At 31.7% G+C, this 20509-nt stretch overlaps 1 protein-coding gene across 5 annotated transcripts in view; it reads right to left on the reverse strand.

Moving 5' to 3' along the window:
- The window catches only part of sick (sickie), a 174494-nt gene that overhangs the window by 78206 nt on the left and 75779 nt on the right, over positions 1-20509 (reverse strand). For 4 of the 5 annotated variants that reach the window (XM_087411097.1, XM_087411095.1, XM_087411096.1 and 1 more), the window contains one exon: positions 15609-15778. In XM_087411097.1, the coding sequence (XP_087267223.1) occupies positions 15609-15778 (170 nt within the window). Of the gene's footprint in view, positions 1-8109; positions 12764-15608; positions 15779-20509 lie in introns of those variants that run through there. The other variant, XM_087411098.1, reaches the window with a different exon arrangement.

Raw genomic sequence — 20509 nt, forward strand, 5'->3', positions numbered from 1 at the left:
ATTTAATTAACAATCCTATCAGCTAATTCAGTCCGGTAAACGCGTAAATCAGCAATTAAATACATGGTTAAATTCCTTTCAACTAGCAAGTTTTTAATGTATGTATATATACATGTGTAGGAACCGTATATAGATCCATTATAATATCATATACACACTCTTGAGCTCGAATTACCAAGTACCGTCCATAAACTTCGTGAATATAACAGGCTTGGTAGAGAAACGGCCTTTGACTCGTATTCGCACTGCGTGTTTAACACTAAACTGGCTATCCGATATCTACATCACGCGTAAATCATCGCTTTGTCCTAAATTTATCCGCTATTTTACTGTAATGAGAATAATTGCAGCTGCTAATCGACTCAAATGCTAACAAAACGAAGAAGAACTGCAACAATCACTAGATTCAAAAAGATGCTGAAAAAGATGAGGATAACTAATTATCCTTTCACTCGTAAATTGTATATTCTTAATATGTCCTTTAACTTATTTATTTTCGATGGAATAAAGAGAAAAGTAAAAAGATTTTACGAGAAGATCAGACTTGATTAAATGGAACGAGATGAACGAAATAGTTTGCAGTGTTGAGAAATAAACAATTTAATATTTATATTTATTTATATTTTTTATCTACTTCCAAAAACTAAATATTTGATATTTTTTTCACACATCAAAAATATGTAATATTTGATTGAAATTGTCTAGTTAATCAATATCAAAATACATTATCGTATAATGTTAGATATACAATTTAATAGCTGTACGTATTACTTGTTAATTCTATAAAACTTTAAACATTTCAATAAAAAAAAATTAATATATACGGAAAACCACATTAATAACATGATCTTTCAGAATGTCTTGTACAATCAGTTCACGAGTTCGTTTCTCGATTTATATAGTAACGGTGGGTCTCGCATCCATTTGCATCGCACGCACAGCTGGTGCAGTGCAACTCGTGAGACACACCTTCCTCGTTATATTCTTTGTTTCGACCTGCGAGAGATGCAATTCCCGTGCCTGTCGTGCAGGAACACGATACAATAATGCCTGAGGAAGGCACAATGCAAGCATGATATATATGTGACAGATTAAATTATGCCTGCATCCCAAAGATACATAGGTACATAAAGCGTTTTATAAATTTCCATTTTGCTTGTATGCACATGATAAGTATACGATGAATAGTAAAATTTGCGTCGAATCCTTGCGTGAAATGTGTGCTAAACGACGATTTTTAATAATTAAAAAGTTTACTTTTTCGCTTTTGTGATTATCACTAGACAACTGAATTAATTGATAATTTTAAAAGGATTGTCTTAATCAATTATATACAGAAATAAATTCGATAAATCATATCACACGCTTATCAAGAAAAGATTTTATATTATATATTTTATAGTTTATTTTAATTTTATGATTGTGTATCAAATGTTGTGATACATCACAATTTAATATGTTTCACACAAAATGTTACTCAGTAAAAGTCTTTTATCAAAAGAAAAATTTTATTTTTTTTTTGCATGACAAAATGCAGGTCTATCGCAGATGTGTTTTAGAATATCCTTCCTCTATTTCGAATTCTCCGCTCCATACATTGAAACCGAATCCGCAGTACTGTATAAGAAGAATCTCTAGAGCTAGATGTTCTTATTGTTAAATCTAGAAAAATAATATAAAACTTTTAGAACACAAAAACAAGAGAAAGGCAAAAATAAAAAATCTATAATGATAAAATTGGTTCAGCATTTTCATAAAACATGAAATTTAAAGATTTTTAAACTTCTTGGAGAATATAGTATGTAAACTTTTAATAAATAATTTTCTTTCCCTCTATTTATCTTTTTCATAATTTTCAGTCTAGCGACAAATTAAAATGTCATATAACACTAACATTTGTTTTTTATCTTTATAAAATCATTTTGAATCGCGCTGTTCCCTCGCCGTAAATATATCTACGATTCTGAGGGTCGATATATAAAAAAATGAGCCCTCAATAGGGACGCGCGCCGGCAACGTCGAATCCAGAAAGAGAGAAGTATTTCAATCCGGTGGGAGATGGTCGACGGCGAGTCGCGAATATTTACGAGAGCAATATCGGAAATTAATGTCATGGTCGACGCGTACCGACGCGACGCCGGGCGCTGCGACGCGTGTTGCAACCGCCACCACCACCGCGCCATGCCGCCACGACGTCTTACCCCCAGAGACATATTACTAATATCATTGCAAGATGGAGCATTTCTTGACCGTAAACGGTGTTTTTACGATGTCTTTCTTATTTGTTTATCGATCTAATCCTTATCGACACGTTTCATTAAAATTTTTAATTAGTTGTGACACGTGCACTGATTTTCAAGAGCCTTCAAACGCTAAAAGATTAATTCCTTATTTTGTTTGTAATCATATTACTTCGCATAGATCATTAAACGAATATTATAATTAAATCGTTGACAAAACAAAGAGTTAATATGACAGTAGAAATAATTTAATATTCTTATTCTTAATAAAATATAAATATTTTATTAAGTAACACTTGTATTATATATATTTATAAAATAATATCTTTTATAAAATAATATCTTTTATAAATGTATTGTTTCGAATTTTTGAAAATCATTTTTATAATTTCTGTTTTTGCTTTCTGTTAAAAATGATTTCTTAAATCGCAATTTTTTGCTCATGCTTTATTTATATTTTCTAATCATTATCGTTCGTCTCACTGCAAGTATACTCTATTTTGTAGTCATGTTACGTTATTTATGACGGTATCTCAGATTACATTCATTTCTACCGTGCAGCCACATGTTTGAGTTTCGCATGGATCATTATTATCGCGACGTTTGATTAATCGCGTTCGATAATCGCTCGATAAGAGTCTTTATTTAAACAAATACTATAATCAATTTTTACACACACATATCAATATACAATAATTTGTTCTACGTTACGTGTTTCATTAGTGGTTAGCGTAATTAACAATACTTGATTTCTTTCGCTATTATTCCTTCGGTTTCTAATTATCTAATCAATGTGTTTTATTTAGCGTCTATCACTGACCAGTAATGAGCATTTGCAACATTCTTGATGTAATCTAATAATGTGATTACAATTATAAGTAACAAACGACACAAGCTCGTCACTATTCATTCATCATTAAATCTTAATATTTACTTTTAATTAAAGTAATGTTAAATTGATAAAAAATTATATTACAAATACAATGAATAAATTATTCTGTTTATTTGCTATTTTTCTCAGCTGATAAATAGATATTCGCAAAAGTTTATAGAAAGAGCTAAGATAATCGAATAGTCGCTTAAACGAACGATGTAAACGCGTTATATGCGCAATTCAATTGCAAAATGTGTAAGGAAGGGAGTCACTATCTCTCTTCGACGCTCGCGGGTAACAAGAACGCGTGATTAGGCTGGTCGACCAGCAACGACAAGATACATATCAGCAGGGACGACATTCCTTTTAATTGCTGACTGCCAGGATCGAACCAGCCGGAACGATTTTTCGAACGGTCGCCAATTAGAGATCCCGTCGCTCGATATAGAGAGAACGTTCTTTCTCTTCGCCACATCGAGATCTCGAAATTTTGCAAAGACTAGAGAGAATTTTCGCTGAAAAATTAAATATCATAATATTGGCGCACATCACTTTTTTGAGCTTAATGTAACATTATATTAATAATATTATAAATTTCATAGTAATGTTATTGTGAAAATAAAAGGAACAATAACATTACTGTCCAAAGCTATTTATCACGTGTAAATAGTTGTTTCCAATATATTTTTGACTGTTGACACGAGTCCGTTGGTCAAGTTTGGCAATCACATCATTTTTTGCCTCTTTGATACCATTTTTTTCAAAATTGTGACGTATAGTAACCTAATCAAATTCTACCAACAGATTCGTGTAGCAGGCCAAAATATTGTACATCGCAAATGACTATGAAGCATTTCAATATGTATTTATTGATTTATTCTGTTTTGAAATATTATTATTTCTCTTTGTTAGATATAAATTTCATTATTATCTGCACAATTATTTACCATATTAAATTTTATTTTAAAATTTCTGAGCTAACTTCCAATAGAAAGCAAATAGGAAATGGTTTTCTGAAAAATATTTCAGTGCTGTCGACAGATTTATAGAAATAAATATATTTTTTTAAATAAAAATGCGATTTAGATAGATAAAAAAAAATATTACGGACGAATTAACTGGATTTTATGTATTTTGCTATTTCATTGTCTTCGCTTTTCGACAAATTATTTATGTTGCATGCACAAATATAAATTGTTGTAAATTGTCGCGCAGGAATGTAAGTCGTATTAGCAAAGACCAAGGAGAAATGGAGGCGAGAATTGGGCGCGGATAGAGCTATAATAATTCATTACAGGTATTAGAAGTAATTACCGAGTCTTATTCGAGGAGAAAGAAAGCCGCAAGAAAGAGAAGATTTCATACAACAGCGCGAAGCGGAGCCTCGTTACAGCGAAGCGCGGGATAAATTTAGAGGATCTCAAGAGAAGAAGGACTTAACTGCCGCTTCCAGGAAGAAGCATGACGACGAGTAGAACCGTTCTTTTCCGCGAGACGATATTATTATCGTCGTGGTTCTTTCATGATCACCGTTTATCGTTGATACGCAGGCAAGGACGCTGTGCATATCGTTACGTTCCTTAAAATATTCCTTTAAATTTCCAAAAAATTTCGAAGACGTTATATACTGAAGATTGTGAAAAATGTCTGAACGTAGTACAAAGTAATGAAAAAAATAAAAGTTTATTTTCTCTTAAATGGAATAAGTGCATTGTTATTATTATTATCGCAAAATAGTGGATCACTCTCTAGTCAAAATATTATGCTCATTAATTTTGAATGAAATCTTGTGTTACTTTATTTTAATGTTGTTTCATTGGTGAAATTTTTAGTGAAAAAAGATATGAAAGAATCGCTATAAAATATATTCGTAGTATTGTTTATTGTATAATAACATAACGAAGAAAATATTTAAACATCGATAATAATTATTACGATTGTCACTAATAATTAATAATATATAAAATGATTTTTGAAAAATATTATTGTGTAAAAATTTCTGTTTATGATAATTTTTTGGACACATTTTTTAGATATATTTTTTTTTATGGAAAGATTTTAAATATATTTTTTGGTTCTATTCTTTACAATCTAAAGGTAAAATTTGATCTCTCGGTGGACTTCTTGCATCTGAAACAATCACGATGCATAACGGTTCCGCCGACCTCCGGCCTGCTTGCCGCGATGCATCGTCACTGATGCATCGCAAACAATGCACCATTCTAATTAATCAAAGCGAACTTGGCAAGAGCATCTCCTGGGGAACCATAAGCAAAATATAGTCCATCGATTCTCATCAGGGCACGGCCGGATCTTCGCTTCGGAACCAATCGAATGTTACTCTTTGTTTGCCGCGAATATAAAGGTTATATACATATTTAATTATTAAAATTTATGTTTTATATGTAATAAGAACAACATTAAAAACAATAATAAATAATAACACGTAAAAATCCTCGTAAAAAATAAAATAAAAAATGCAGAATAAAATTTAGTTGTTCAGTTTTGGAAAGAATAGCTAAAGAAAATTCTTTAATCCGATATATCGATAAAATAATACGAATAAATTATGCAAAAAACATCTAACAATATTTTAACAATCTGTTTAGACTTTTGAAATTTAATTATTTCAATTATTTAGATGTCTTGTATTTTTTTTCTTAGAATTTCCTTAATTTTTCTTTTCTGATATTTCACACATCCTTAGAACATTTTTTAATATCTTTAATAATATAATATTATTATAACGTATTAATTTGTATTCTTTTATATTCTTTTAATAATTTATAAATGGCTTGAGTGTCGGTTTCTCTAAAACGAGTTGTTCAAATGATTCAATCATTACGCACGAGCGCAACGTTGTCAACTCGAATAATCCCTGCTTACGCACCACGGTGAATCGTGAATCCTCGTTTTTCCTACTTGATGCGCACGATTGGTGACACACGAGACGACACAAGCTCGTTCTCGTTTCACTAAAATCAGTCGCGCAGAATTTAGCCCGTGAATCGTGCGATCACGAAACGTGCTTGCCCAAGGATCTATTTCTGCGGCCATTCACATCGAAAACATTGACTCACTCTCGTCGACTCCGCGGATGTCTTTGAACTCGTTCGCTAAATAAAGAAAGGACGAAGAGAAAGTAAAAGGAAAAGATTCGTTCGGGAAATTATTTGCCTAAAAACTGAAAATTTGCAAAAATAAAATAAAATAATAAAAATAAAAAATAAAGTTTGCACTAAATTTGAACTAAATTCGGATTTCTATAACCTACTTATGTATAAAATGAAATGAATAAATCGTTTATATATAGATTTTGATGCAAATTTTTTAAAGCTTTTGTGTACGATTATTCGTTGCGTTTAAAGTTGAAACGACATTTTAATGATAGATCAGTCCATTCGTAGAAATTATCATCGATGATTTTTTTTTAACAATAAAAATGATTCTCAACATCTTTATTAATTATATTATCGATTATAAAAAAGAATTTGCATCTTTATATCTTATGATTCAGAGTGTTCGAAATCAAGGATACTTGGAAAAATATCCGAAGGGTTCAGTCTTCTCCCTCTGCATGTTGGTGACGGGAAATGAATTTTTTAAGCCGGTTTAATTAAAGGATCCTATTACCCTCCACATTTCATCGCTATTAAAATTCCACCCGAAATTTTATGTTCTTCCGCGTATTCTTTCGCAAGTGATTATTCCATAATACAGACCGTACCTCCAAGAACAATATTGATAATAAATTGTTTATTTTTTATATTAAAAGTTTGATACTCATAAATATATAAAACAGCTAATATAATTTTTATGCATACGCAAATGTATATTATATGTATACTTTGTAATATAATTAAAAAAATGTATTATTGTATAGTATGTTATAAAAAATGTATAGTATGTTATAAGATAGTGTAAGACTCTACTGTTCATTTTCCATTTCTGTTAGAAGTGCGTAAGAACATTATTATGAAGACATATTGTTTCGACTTTCGATAATTCTTATTATTCGTGACGGTTGGTTGCAAAATGCGATTTCCTATATATACGTGAGAGAGCATAATTACACGATAGCTGAAAAGAGAGAAAGAAGAGCACCGTGAGTCGGTCGGTCGCCACCGATCTATATCGAGAACGGAAAAATGCAAAACCAGATCCGCCCGGTCGGTCGCAACCGATCGCCACGGGAACTCGGAGAGACCGGTTAGGACCCGTCGCAGGTCGCGAGCCTCGATACCTCCAACCTACGACACGCGGTTCGAATCAGCGGCCATTGTCATTTGGCAACTTTAAAAAGAAGAAAAATATAGAGGAATAGAATTCGAGCGCCATAAAAATAATAATACATTATTTTTATAATTTATCCGATTTTTGTATCGATAAATAAGAGCGTCATACTTGACTAAAATTTTTATTAATTATATAATCTATTTATTTAATTCTATAATTTTTTATTTAAATAAGATATGCAAATTAAATTGACATCTAAGTTTACAGTACTATTATTCTTGTTTATTATATTTTTTTATTAATTATTCAAAATATTTACTTCAGTGAAAACGTAATTTTGTTAGTTTCCTTAATTAATTTCATGCAATCTATATAGGAAGATGGATGTATAAAAAAAACTTTACTGTCTACTTTTCCTCGAAGAACTTACACATAGGGTCAATGTGTACACGTAGCGCGCGATTCAGGAAATCCTAAATATACCGAATAACCGGTTTCGTCGTCGTTCGTTCAAACGAATGAAAAAATAAAGAAAAAAATACAATAAGGCATAAGGATAAGAATACGTCGGAAGCAGCAAATAAATATAAGAATTCCACCTACAACAAGTGATATATCAATTCACGCAGTGTCAATATTAGAGAAACAGACAAATGCTCATTAGTTACATTTTATTTTTTAATACTTCTCGTCTTACTTCTATTTTACGGTCCTATGTTTCATTTCAAAACTAATTCGGCGAAAAGAATGCTGGAATACCTGTGTGCTTCCGGTGAATTTGGCAAACTTCGTGCCTTCCTGTTACTGCCGCCCCCACTACTCCCGCTATTTCCCATGATGTTGGTTATTCTTTTTTTTCTCTTCGAATATTTTACAGATGACTCTTCTTAAACTGACGAGAGTAACTGCTTCAAGTAGCACTTTATGTTATATCGTTGTTAATCTATATTGTTTTTTATTATAATAATATAACTCAGTATTGTTTTATTGTTGTGTAGAAATAAAATCGTTTATATATTAATTATTGATTTAATTTCTTACAAATGTATTAAATCAAAATATTACTAATATATCAAAATATTAACTAATATATATCAAACTTTACTTCGCCTCACTTCATTTCACAGCTATTTATTCAATTTTGCCATTTTCTTTGTTGTCTTATTAAGGAGTGGTTTTACTAAAGTATAAAAAAGTTTGTAATAACAATAATTTATTAGTTCATCCTGTTTATTATATCTTCGAGGTTGCGAGTTAACGATCGAGTCGTATCGAAAGATAAACCCGATGGTCCCTTCCTTTCGAGATTGTTATTATCCTCACTATAATAAGGGTTCGTAAAACGTGGGAACGAGACACCGGTGATAAAAGAGATCTACTTTGGATTGAGCTTCTTGATATCGTTTCGCTGATCCTCGTCGTCGATCGAATGACAAAATTTATTGTTTAGAGATCCAACGTCGTTTTCTATTCGTCAGATCCGAGATCCTATTTTATCTTGTACGTTTATTCGTCTTGTTTACTTGGACTTATTCACGAAACAAATTTTTTTTTTCGATCTTTTGAATGAAGACGAGATTGAACTGGATAAGAAAAGTTCGTTGTGGGAAAGAGATTCAATACCGGCTGCTTATATAAAGAAATTCTTGATCTTACTTGATATGATTGATAATTTTAAATATTTTAGGATTAATTAAATTATATTTTTATTAAATTACGTATTTATAATCTTCTTATCTTCTGCTATCGACGTTATTTTTACGTATTATTCAAAGTACTGATATATATGTATATACAGATATTCAAATGATATACCTCTTAGCATTCTCTTTTCACACTAATTATGCTTAATTATATTAATATGATATCACTTTTATTTTTTTCACTGATGTTATTCTTCTAATAATATAGTAGTAATAATAATACTTATATTTCCTTTTATAATTTTCACACCATTTTTTACACTTTTTTCCTTTTTCTCGAATAAAAATCTGTCTGAAAGACAAGAGCTTCGTTAGAAACTTCAAATTCAATATGTATATCGATTTCTGTACGAATAATCGTCCTGAGAAATCGAAAGCGCTCGAAGTGTCTCCTTTCTTACGAGACGCTGAATAATTCACCTTCAAAATTCATACATATTTCATCAATTGTGCCTCATCCTCAATTCTTCGAATTCTCGCTATTGTGTCACGTTATCTCTTCAGCGATTGATCGATCTATGAATTCTTGTTCCCAAAATTGTTAAGTCTTATAGAAAAATTATCCTCAGATTTTAATCTTCCCCATAGTGACGCGCAGTTGCAACAAGTTGCAGTCTGTAGATTACAACTGCGAAAAATAACGAAGATTTCTTCAAGTATTCCACAATTCGATGTTAGCGTGCCAACAGACACTTTCGTCGTGAATTGATCCGGCTTGCTGCTCGATCGACCGACTTATCGTCGATCGTGAGATGAGATCAGGTTAGATCTACAATCGACATCCTTACGGGATCGATGCAAAAAGACGAAAATACGGAGAAGCTCTCGACACTTCGAGTGCGATGGAACAAAAAAAAATTATAAATGGACGAGCAAAAGTTAGCAGATTTTTATCGTAGAATTAAATCTACATTAATTCTTTTTCCATTAATATTTATTTTAATTTATTATCACATTACGTACATATGTCTTGTTATAATTTATAATATAATTAAATTAGCTTTTAATTTTAATTATATGTTTCAGTTCAGTCAGTTTACTTATGTCACGATATATTTGAATATAAAAATTTCATTTATCTTATTTTAAATCATTGTCATAGAAATATTTTATTGATTCCACAAATTTTAATTTTCTTGGATTAACTCTCTTGATTAAATAGAAACGATTAAGCTGAAATCGAGACTTCCTTGCAGATCAATCTTCCCACATCAAACACATCCAAAAAGATCGTATCACGAGAGCGTTTTCCTGTCACGTTTAAACATAATCCATAAACGTATCGTCAACTTCCATCCTCTCTTTCTGTAATACCACTTACACTTACGCGATCACTATCGACTCTTCGCGGAGCTCAAATATCGACACTTTATCGCATTCCGCGCATGATCGAACGGATCCATCGATCTTACTACATTTTAAAAAATTCGCAAAACTTATTCGAGACGATAAAACGACGAGGGAGAAGAGACGAGAGGGAGCCCAAGAAACCGTTCGACTCTTGAGAGCGTCATCGACTTGAGCGACGACGCCTCATGGCGACCACGGACGACCACCACACTCCGCCGCGATGGTCATGGTGGTGTGGCCATGGTGTGTAGGCATCGTTGATGGCCCGTTTCGAACTGAACCGCCGCGAAAGGCCCGGCGAGAGAAGAGAGAGCCATTCCCGTTCCCATAGCACGTGGTGCTTTCTCTCTCTCTCTCTCTTTCTCTCTTTCCTCGCCGGTTCCCCCCTTCGCTTTGGTATCTCGCGACCCTTCACCCCTTGGTCCCCCTCTACCGCCATCGGCATCCCTCTCGCTCTCCAGTTCACCTTCCAGCCCCCTTCGGGGCTCACACCGACTTCCCCATGCAGATGCACTCCTCTCCCCTCCGTCGCTCTTTCTCTTTCATCGTTCTACCCCGCTTTATCTTATTACGTGTTTCTCTTGCACCTTTTTGATGTCTAGCTGGACGTCTAGGTTCTCTCTCTTTCTCTCTTTCTCCCTTGCTCTCGCTCTCGCTCTCGAACTCTCTACGGTACTCCAGTGTTGCTGTGCTTCTTTGTCTGAATACATACAGCCTTCTCGCACCCTTCTGTATCCCACCTCATCTCCCTGTCTCTCTCTTTTTTTATCTGTCTCTTTCTCTCTTCTTCGGATACACCCTCGCAGAATCGATCCTTGTTCTCCGTTAGCCTCTCTCTTTATTTCTCTTACAAATCCCATTCCATCTCCAAACGTCTCTCTCAGTCTCTCCTTCGCTCGTTTTAGCTCTCGCAGCCTCTCTGGAGCCCGCTCTCTTCGATCCTCCCTCTCTTTCGAGGTACGCAACCAGCCAATGGCGGCTTCAGTCTTCCCTGAGAACCAACCAATGTTGGTGGCACGCTCGACAGATTTTTAAACCATTTTTATGCTAATGCCCCGCGCCCGATGTGCACGTGCATACATGAACGTGTGCCATGGATGGATTGTGTATATACTCTAACGAGATATGCATGCGCGTGTGGGAAACCTTTTTTGTCAGCCTAGCGTAATATTCATCCGTCTTTACTTTTACTTGTTACATTTTTAACGAACACTCGAGAGTTCTTAGATTCAAAAATTTAATTTTGGCTATACTCTTGAAAATTTATTAAACTGTACAAAAAATTCTCTTTCAAGAAAAAAAATTAAATTATTACTTCTGACTGAATAAAAAGTCATTCATAATCTTATAATGATAAATCATTATGAATTAGAGGAGAAAATATTTTCTCTTCGACATATTAAGCGTCAAGATGGTGAATCGACAAGGAGGCTTTGTTCTTCATTCAATTTCGAGAAAAATCTGTTCGCTCTAATAGATATTACAATGAATTTTCTATATAGATATATTTAATAGGTATATTAAATTTAATAAACTAAATTATTTATTGCAATATTATTTCTTGTATTAAAAAACTTTCAAGTATGCAACGAAAATATTTCTAAATCTTTTTCTAATAAAAAATCATATCAAATTCGCTAAAATATTTTCTTAACGAATTCAGGATATATATTTTGAAGCTTCAAATATATGTTTCGCAGTCTCGAGAGTGGTCCATAACGCGCCCACGCGGAGGACTAGGTATACACTATACACTCGGGGCATAATGGAGCATTGTTAATATGTTAATGCACAGCCTGGCCGAGAGACCCGGCATCGCGTTTCTCCCGACCGAAGAATCGTTACGCGCTCCATTAGATTCAGGCTCGAATGCCCCTTTTGCTCGAAAGAGATTTCTTTCGGTATATCTCTTATCTAGACTCTCGCAAGCCAAGGGTTTTCTAGTCCAGACGCAAACATCCCTTAATTCGAGTTTTATATGGTTCAAATCTAGGATCTAATTTAAATATTTCCTTTTATAAATTATATGCAACTTTTCCGAAATATGAGACACAAGTCAGATATCCAATCATATGAAAAATTTACAATAATTTTATTGGATAGAACAAAATTATCCTCAAACTGTTTAAAAAAATTAATTGTTAATTTATAATACTTTAATTGATTAATTCATCAAAAAATATCTATTTCTAAGTAGCAATTATCTATAGCTTTTAAAAATTTTAAGTAATTTTTTATTAAAATTAGAGCTAATTATTTGAATTTTTTATTTATTCTAAATAAGATAAAAGGAAAAGTTGTAAATAAAAATGTCTAAATTTATCTGAAAAAGAATGTTGTTCCGAGTCGATATTATTATTAATTTTTCAATAATAATATAATAAAATAATAATTTTATATAATTAAGTATTAAATCTATTTTAAACAAAGAGGAAATCATAAATTAAAAACAGAAAAATTTTAATTTAATTAATATTCAATCTTAAATTTGGGCAGATTTTATTAGATATGCTGCGAAACGTTACTCGAATTATTTAAGATACAATTTAGGAACATTACTCATCAAAGCAATTCATCGTTATTCAATTAAAAAAAATACTGCAATTTAAAAATATCGACCTTGACTTGTGGCGCACAGCATCGCCGTGCGTGAAGTTGCGTCCACGAACGATTAATAAGAAGAGAATAACGCAAAGTCAGTCACCCCTAAAATAGCTTTTAAAAGCTATGTCCTCTTTTTCTTCGTACTTATCTCTGCATGTCTTTTCTTTAATTTATTGCTGCGAGAAGAGAGAGAGAGAGAAAGAAAGGGAGAGAGAGAGAGAAATAATATAGTATATTAATTTTCCATATATTTTATAATTTTACATTGATCTTATGTAACTTTTTGTTTATTCGATTCTAATATTTTATAATTTAATATTTTATATTTCTATTAAAAATTTTAAATTATCCGTTATTCAAAATTTTTAAGAAATATAATAAATATCATTCTCTCTCTCTCTCTCTCTCTCTCTCTCTCTCTCTCTCTCTCGCTCTCTCTATCTCGCTTCCATCTTTCTCTCTTCTGGGTTGTTGCAATTAACTGCAGCGGTTGTAATTAAAATATTTAAAATTGCTCGTTCTCGATCGTAAAACGCGTTTTCTGCGTGCCGAAACATTGGTATAACTGTATGCTCTTTACTCGACATCGACAACGCGAGGAAGTAGACGAGAAAGAGAAAGAGGGAAATATGCTGGGTGATTAACGCAGACGTTAATGAACGCCGCTGCCCAGCCGCCGTTCCACGGGACGTTGGTATCGATTCGACTGCGCGACAGGAAACAAAGCTCTCGACATAGATCCCGGGTCACTATAAAATACAAATGCCACAAATGCCAAACAAAGCCTACATCAAATCATGCAAAAAGGAGAAAAAAAAAATAAATTTTTCTTATAAAATAGTTAAAAGAATTAATTTTCGATGGAAATAAATATAAAGAACTTGATTAAGAAAAAAAAAAGATTATAAAAAAAAATAAGAAATTCAAATATGTAACAATAATAAAACAATTCATAAGATATGTAAGTTTTAATGTTAATTATAATAACATCATAGCTATTAAAATTAGAAAGTGATTTTCTTTAAAATATAAAAATAATTTTTGAAACAACTACTAAATAGATGTTATGATCGTATTATGTCAAAATATTGGAATAATGTAAAAACTTTCTGTGTGAGTGTTAATAAAAGTCTCTTAAGTTTTCGTAACTTTTGATATGTGTTTCTCATCAAGGTGCACTATAATCTGATTTAACGGTTTTATTGAACTCGATCGCAGCCGAAAACCATCAAGAAACGAGTTCTGAGATTGTAAGTTAAATTTAAGCCGAATTGCGTTTAAAAATTTTATTCCAACGTTCTGTGTTATTAAATCTAAAACGTCCCTGCTCATTTAAGTATCCTTGTCGACTCATAAAAGTTGATCAATATGAAAGAATCAGTAATTAAGTCGGGAAGGCTCCGATTGCACATCGCATGTTGCGCATTGCTAATTAGCTAATCTAAAAATAAAATATTCTCATTGCTAAAGCAGTGAAAAATTACTAGGCACCAGCTGATGAGTGGTGTGCAATCGGAATTGTAGGCAAACGGGATCCTCCCAATTAAAAAAGTCGATGTTAAAATTAATTCAACTTTATGAAATATCAGTCATTGATAAACATGCTAAATAATATTTAATTAACAAATATAAAGTTGATTATTGTCTTGAATAGTAATATTATAATTAATGATAAAGCTATGATTCCAAATTATCAAACCATGATAAATAAGTGCCATCGATTACTATAACAGATCTTGTATATATCTACAGAAAATCCTCAGGGATTCGTACATCACCATTTTACCGACGTTAGGCTATACAGTAAACTGATGGTCGGTTTCAAAAGGTCGGATTGCGAATAGTCTCCGTAGTCGGTATGGTTTATGGTTACCCATTAATGGTATGGTAAAGAGGATTGAAAATTTCAAAAATAAAAAAGTGAAACTACATAAGAGTAAATAAGGTAAAGATTATTAAAAAAAATTTTTTTAATACATATAAGTTTAAAAGATCTTAAATGTTAGAAGTTTTAAAAACTCGTAAAAAATTTTATTAGGTGTTGGAATTAATTCGTAGCGTTTTACAAGTGATGGGAAGTACTTTCATTAATGTATTTTTTAATGCTCATGTGAAATAAATAACATTCTTTCATTAAAAAACGCTACGTATTAATTCCAACACCTAATATAATTTAAAAAAAGTTCTATAATCTAAATAGAAAAAAATGTAAATTCAAATATGTAAATTTTAAAAATCAATCAAACTCGACAATTTAAAAAGCATTAAAACAAAGTGTTTAGATCTTGAAAATTCGCTTGTTTATAATAATATAGATATTTGTAGTTTTACAAATAACAAAAAATAAAAAAAATAAAGCAAATAAAAAAACAAATAAGCTAAATATTTGAAAATCCAAAATTTCTTAAAAGTCAATTAAGGTTCCATAAATTTGAGAAATAAAAATTTCAAAGTTCTTTTCACAGTTTCAAAGATTCTGAGATCTATTTTTAAAGATTCTCAGAGTTATATATATTCTTTTAATATAACATAATGCCTTCATTATTTCATTATAGACGATCATTATGATAATTGATTTTTCTGCCGAAAGGAATGATTTACCTGGGCATATCCTGTAGCTGCTTGGCTCGCTGTTTGTAGCGTGACAGGGCGAAGAGCAAAGCCAGTACCGGCCACAGGGTTGATCCTGCTGCCAATTCACCCGGGTTCACAGCACCTACATCCGCCCCCAGAGCCCGCAGTGCTCCCACGCACAAACTCACGTTTTCAACCTGTACAACACGGATGCGAAGCTTTGTTATTGATCGTCTTTTGTTTCATAACATATGATATTTACAGCTTTTCTTAAAAAACTTTAAAAAACTTTATACATTTTTTATTCTTAATAATTAAATTATTTTCTTTTCGTAAAAGTCCAAATTTCAAAGTTAATTTCCAAATTATTAAGTTAAATGTCCAATATTATATTTCGATCGTAATATAAAATATAATATGTATTTTAATTTTTTCAATATAATCAGAAAGTTCTCTTATATTATTTTTCTATCAATGAAGATTTATCAATGAAGCAAAATATCGAAATAGTTTTCGATATCTAACAAGAATCAGTTTTGCTGTTTTGGTCAGAGATCGAATGGAGGTATAGATAACGTTCTCTACAATGAAGAGGAACAGGAGAGGAAAGGTGGAAGAGTATAGTATGTCCTCGACTAGGTGCATACAAAAGCCCTTGCTGGCTTTTCACAGAGTACACCACACCACACGATACATATAACGCAAGAGTGAAACGTGACCGTCGCGATCATGGCTACCACACGCGTGCCCACCGACCTCTCGTTTCCATTGTTTCTGATCCCGGCTTTTGCCCAGAAAACGAGCCGTGCCAAGACATGAAGGCACTATAGGGTAGTACAAGAGAGAGCCGATGACTCACCTGGTCACGGAAACGCAGGTATTACCCTATTAATTTAATTATAAAGTTCATTACAAGAAAATTAAAAAGCGTTAATAAGAAAATAAAAGAAAATAAAGAAATGATTTAGAAGTTAGAGACACTAAATTCAAGGATTCATATTGATATATCTATAATTATAATTATATTTCATAAAAAATTGAAAATAACAGAAATAATTTCACGTTAAAAAATTAGCTGCACAAGAAAAATTTAGCTATACAGTAACATTTATTCAATTGTAGAATTTAACTTAGATTTGGTTTAATTAAAAAACTTCAACCAAAAGAATTATATAAAAAATAACTGATATTAAAAATCAAATAAAATATGATAGAATTAAAATTAAAGCATGAGAAATATAAAATATTTTGTAAATATTTATAATTGTCATTTATAATTGTCGGACCTTCACTCCGTTTTAATCGCTTCCTTTGACAACTTAATCGGAATGCGTCATGTCACGCTACAAGCCTTCGTTTTTTTAAGTTGGACAAAAAAAGAGAGAAAGCGAGAGGAAAGAGATATTAAACGTTGTATTATCGAGACCTGAATCCTTATCACGATCCATTAGTCTTGAAAAAGGATATCTCCAGAAAGAGCCGCAGCTCATCGCAAAAGGCGAAGTTCACCACGAGTAGTTTCAAGTTATCCTGGTGAGATGACAACCGTAAATGGCGATGATGCTTTTTAATGCATTCCACTATCTCCTCCTTGTTGGATGTGTAAAAGGATCATCGTAAAGAACAACGTGTGTGGTTCATGCTGTATTTAATTGCAATCCAGAATTACGCATTTCTTTAATCAGTTTCAGCAAATTTTCAGTTCGACACTTGGAAACTTTAATCTGCCATTTTTCTATTTTAATTGAATATTTAAGTTTTGGTATACGTACAATACCTTGAACACAATTTATAATTGGCAGTTCTTATTACACACACATATATATATATATATATAAAGTAACTATCTTTGCTGATTACAATGAAGTAAATGCCAATTTTCTACTTTGATTTTATCGATTACAATACTGTCATTAAGTGTATTAAAATATAATGTATAATATTTTATCGTTAACATTTATCTGCTAATAAATTGGTTTTTAAATATCAAGAGAGATTTCTAAATTGCTTTATAAAAGAAATATATAATTTAGAAAAGAATGACGACTCGCTAAATCGGAATTAATTAAGTGCCGATACAAATATACATTAGTATTTATAAGTTACAAGTATCTGCGAGTTACAATCCCCTTCAAAATACCCCTGGGGCCTGCGAGTCTGCAGTCCCAGAGAAAAAGAAGAGAGAAGGAAAGAAAGAGAGAGGTCGAGGTCCAGATATGGTGGGAGATGTCCTCTTATGGTAACGTCTTCGCTTCTGCGGTTCACGAGGGAGAAAACGAACAAGAGAAAAGGAGTGCCATAGAAGGACTCTTTTTTTCTTTATACATTTTTTTGGTCTTTTATAGATTTTCAAGAATGACAAAATATAAAATAATATGTTGTATTTATATTTTTATTCCTGAGGAAACTATAAAGAAACATGAACAATATTTTAAAAACTAACAACATTAATTTATAAAAAATATTTAACTATAGATATGGCAGATTATGGCCATAATTTGTTACTAAAATTTTTTTTTATTATATATATATTATAGTTATAATTAAATAACTGTAAGTACAAGAGCTACACGTTGAACTTATTATAACAAAATACAGTTAGAATTCTGAAAATCTGTTCATTTTGTTTTCCAAATCTCTAGAATTGTGCTTAATTAGTGTAGTTTCTTTTTTAATAACTCTTTCATTAATGTTTCTTTATAAAATTTTTTTATAAAATTAATAAATTACAAAAAAAGGTTAACGAATAATTTAAAGAGTTTATGCTTAATATAATACTTAATGAATTGGAAACATAATATCTATTTTGTGAAAATAGCAAAATGTTATTACAGAAAACATTACACATTTTTTGATACAATCCTTAATAACGGACTACATGGATAGACAGAATATTTTTAGATTACTCATGTCTTATTCAAGACTCTTCCCACCGAATAATTAAATAGTCATCGCCCTTTATCTACTTTCTTGTTGTAAACCAGATACATAATCTATGTTGTACTGCGATTATGTCAAAGAAAGTTTCCAGAAGTAACTGAAAATTAAATACAAGTATAGAAATATAGAAAATCATTTCTCGTGTTTTCGAATAAATATTTGACATTTTAATGAGTGAATAAAAGACTAAATAACAGTATAAATGGTTTATATGTAGATATTAAATTTCTTTGACGTATTTCATTAACAATTAATTTTCAAAACTAATCAATTTTGCAATAAACTATTATAACAATTTAATAATGTAATATTTAAAATATCCCACAACGTAAAATTAATTTGATATCTGTAATTAAAGTGCATTTAAATCGTGCGTAATAAAATTCGCAATTAGAGATTGTGGTTCCTGGAATTCAGGATAAATTTCCTGGAAACTTCTTTGCCAAACGAACGCGATTTAGCATAGTGGTTTGAGAAAGAGCGAAAGGGAATTCCTGGCGAGGTTAACCTGATTTTCTAAGACATCTCTGTGTGTGAGATAGAGAGAGAGAGAGAGAGAGAAGATGCGCAATGTCCGCACGACATCCCGGAAATGGAAGCGGCAGCTGGACGTCCCGACGCTCGCGCTCGTTAAAACCTGCAATTAGCGCGATCCTTCAGCTTCGAAACAGCGAAACGAATCCAGTCTTCGGTCAGCAGATCTAATTGATTACACTCGCTAATGGACATACTAAATTCAGAATTGCGTACGCTTAAATATGCGGAAATATATCTTTTAAATTTATTAGGATATTTAACTGTTAAAAAGTATTCCATTATTATAAATATTATAAATCTCAATTAAGAAATGTCATTAATATAGTATAATATTAATATTCAATAAATAAAACCATTTATTGGTATAAAATTAAACCATAAATACTAATAAGAGAATTGATCATCTATTAAAAAAAAGCTTAAATGAAACAAACAAATCTATAAATTAATTCGCTTAATTCCATGAGCGTGTTTTTCATTAATAAAGTTTAAATGAAGCTATATATGTTGAAGTTATAAAAGTTGAAGTTATAAAGTAGACTCGACTTCGCGACGCGTTAATTGTTTGGTTTACAGCATTACGAAGGAATTTAATTAATGCCGTACTGTCATCTTTTATGGAATTTCTAAAAGTTGGGTCGACGGCTCTTTTATTCGAGGCAAAGAAAGAATTCAACTGGAAGTGTGGCGGATCAATTTCGTGATTAGTACAGATTATCATTCGCTTTGCGGATTTTAATTAAAACCATTGCTGAGAACGTGCTTCAATTTAGCTCACATTATAGCACAAATTTCTCGCTAAAGAAAATTATTTACAACTTACTTGTCATTCATTCTCATAACTTAAAAATCAATAGTAAAATAATGAGTGTGCAACTTTCATTGAACTAAAGTAAGATTAAAAAGTTAACTCTAGGGATAAAAATCTGAGGATAACGATAACAAAATAATAATTAAATCAACAATAACATAATTAAAAAAATTTTATTAACTTATAAACTTTATATAAAAAAATTTCGTCCTTGTTAAAAGACCTACATTATGTGTCAAAATAAATATTTAGACATCTAAAAATATGAAATTCTAAATATCTGAGTTATATTCTCAAATGCTGTTAAAATTAAAAAATCTGAATCTGTAAAATCGAGATATAAAAGAATCTCTAGGTTTTATATATTAAAATTAAAAAGTTTCCAGGATCTGATTACAAAATTAAAAGATAGAAAAGTTGCAATATCATCAAAATTCCGAGTCACCCGGTGTAATCCAGTAGGGTCCAAACAAGCCAGCTTAATGGTTACAACGACCGACAGAATTCGCGGAATGTATAACGGGAGCATGATAATCTGTGGCGAAAAATGAACGGTTCATGAATGGCTTCGAAAAGCCGGAGGATCTCATAATAATTGTTCAGGCATTCTTAGCAAATCGTGTGTATTAATTCGCGCAAA

The sequence above is a fragment of the Acromyrmex echinatior genome, chromosome 11 (genome assembly GCF_024713525.1).
Source record: "Acromyrmex echinatior isolate Ae372 chromosome 11, ASM2471352v2, whole genome shotgun sequence".
Classification (NCBI taxonomy): domain Eukaryota; kingdom Metazoa; phylum Arthropoda; class Insecta; order Hymenoptera; family Formicidae; genus Acromyrmex; species Acromyrmex echinatior.